At 39.6% G+C, this 2,090-nt stretch overlaps 1 protein-coding gene across 1 annotated transcript in view; it reads right to left on the bottom strand.

Moving 5' to 3' along the window:
• Positions 1–2,090, bottom strand: part of Dus1 (Dihydrouridine synthase 1) — a gene marked incomplete at its 5' end in the record, with an annotated part of 114,420 nt that overhangs the window by 28,180 nt on the left and 84,150 nt on the right. Inside the window, 1 exon segment of the mRNA XM_067044998.1 lies at positions 347–574. Within this exon segment, the coding sequence (XP_066901099.1) occupies positions 347–574 (228 nt within the window).

Raw genomic sequence — 2,090 nt, 5'->3', positions numbered from 1 at the left:
GTGAGTAATGAAGATTAGAAGAATAGGAGGAAGGGGCCCGGATCAGAAAATTGAGGAGGGCCTTCTCTAACTTTCTAAAGACATTAACTCTAGTCTGTTTTTTTAATCCTCCCCTTGTTATTTCTGATATACGGTGGGGAGGAGGAAACGGTTTATCTACAGGTTACTACCCAATTCTAACCACATGGTAGAGGGAGGGGTCAAGTCTTCTTTTTGTGGAATAGCCACAGAATAAATGTCAACCCCTCCCCCCCCCCAAAGTTGGTGCTTTAACTCGCTCGGCCACGAACGACCGAAATAACTTTTGCATTAAGAGCTCAGGTTACAGCAAAGTCTCATTTCTTACCTGAATGACTAAGGGGCAATCTTCAGCGCAAGTCTGCAAAGCTTCCCTCCGGTACCGAGCATCTTTAACGAAATTGACTGAGTGGAACATGGGCGAGAAGGCGATGGTGGCGCCGTGCCTGCGCCCCAGGAGACGCCAAGCAAGCTCGCTAGCGTCCACCATCGGCGCCAGTACCATTGCTGGTCGCGGCATCTTGTTCCACAGGTCGTGAGTAAAGCTCATGTCTATCTGCAAACAGGCAGAGATAGGTAAATTATTTATTATCAAGGTCAAGGATGTAATAAATATCATTACTAACTAATAATCATTGCTTGCTCAATTTTAAATAATTTAGAGGATGGATCATGCAATCAAAATAAAGCCAAAAATGTTTTTGTAATTTTTATTAATCTCCTTTAAAGAAAGAAACAATTCAACTAAGAGCCTCATTGATTCCGCAGGGCCTCTCCAATCATCACAGTTTAAACTACAATTTATTAAATCTCAAGTGAAATAAATAAAAATCCGTTCCACCAGAAAAGATTTTTTTTTAATATTTATTTATTGCTATTTTCAACTATACGTTATAGTACATTTAGTAAATCTGATCTAAGTTAAATTGAAGTGTTACAGGCGTGTAGAGAAAAGAAACTACACATTGGTAGCACTCTAATGACATTTTACATTAGCTGGTCTCGTGACCATCTTCTTTTCAGGCGCCTCGGAGGATTGTCAGGAATAGAAGGGGATGCAAGATTAGAAACTAGGGGGCTTGAGTGGTTAGAGAGTTTATAATGAAAGGAGTGATATCTGGTTCGGCTAGATCGGTTGCATAGGGTACATTAAGGTCTTTATGTATGATTTTATTTGTGAGAAAGTAAGGAGCATTGAGGATTTTACGAAGGATTTTGGATTGTAAGGATTGAATATGAGAGGAATTCGAAGGTTATTGGAACCCCAAAGCTCAACTCCATATGTCCAGATTGGCCTTATTACAGTCATGTAGATCAGTCTTTTGTAATGTGTTGGAAGTTTAGACCATTTGCCTAGTAAGTGCTGTAATAGTCGAAATCGACGTGCCGTTTCCTGTCTTCTCAGTCTGGTGTGAGGATTCCAGGTTAATCGCTCGTCCAGATGTAGTCCAAGGTAGCGGATCTGTTCGACAGGGGTAAAGGCAACATCATTAAATGAAACTGTAGGGCAGGGGCAGTCAGTAGGTTTACGACGAAGGGTAAAGGTGATTTGATGGAATTTATCTTAATCCTCCAATTACGACACCAACCTTCGAGGGCTGTGATATGGGATTGGAGATTTTGGGATACAATTAATGGATTATTATTAACGCACCAGAAAAGTTAATCTTCAAATCTAGTGGTAAACTTTACCGGCCAACAGTAGCCGGTAAAACTAAGATTTAGAGCCAATCTACGTTCAAGTAGGTAACCATACAAGGAACCTTCTATAGTTCCAGCTGGATCTGCTATCTAGCGAAAGTTTATTGTATTATTCTGTTTCTTTCCAAAACTCAATAAAATGGATTGGATAGAAATAGACAATTTTACAGATGAAGACTTTAAAGAATCAGTTGGTCGGGCAATAATGAAAAAAAAAAGTATAATGAGGTGTAGATAGTTGACTGTAGATTAATGATTGGAGAAGATGGTCGGGGAGTGTGGTCAGCAAAAAACAACATAAATAAACAAAAAATATTTATTTATGCCGACGTTTCGACCTGATTTTCAGGTCTTCATCAGGGCTATAAAAA

The sequence above is a fragment of the Halyomorpha halys genome, unplaced genomic scaffold, assembly GCF_000696795.3.
Source record: "Halyomorpha halys isolate HHAL.00 unplaced genomic scaffold, Hhal_1.1 Scaffold414.1, whole genome shotgun sequence".
Classification (NCBI taxonomy): domain Eukaryota; kingdom Metazoa; phylum Arthropoda; class Insecta; order Hemiptera; family Pentatomidae; genus Halyomorpha; species Halyomorpha halys.
This window is presented reverse-complemented; position numbering and strand designations above follow the sequence as displayed.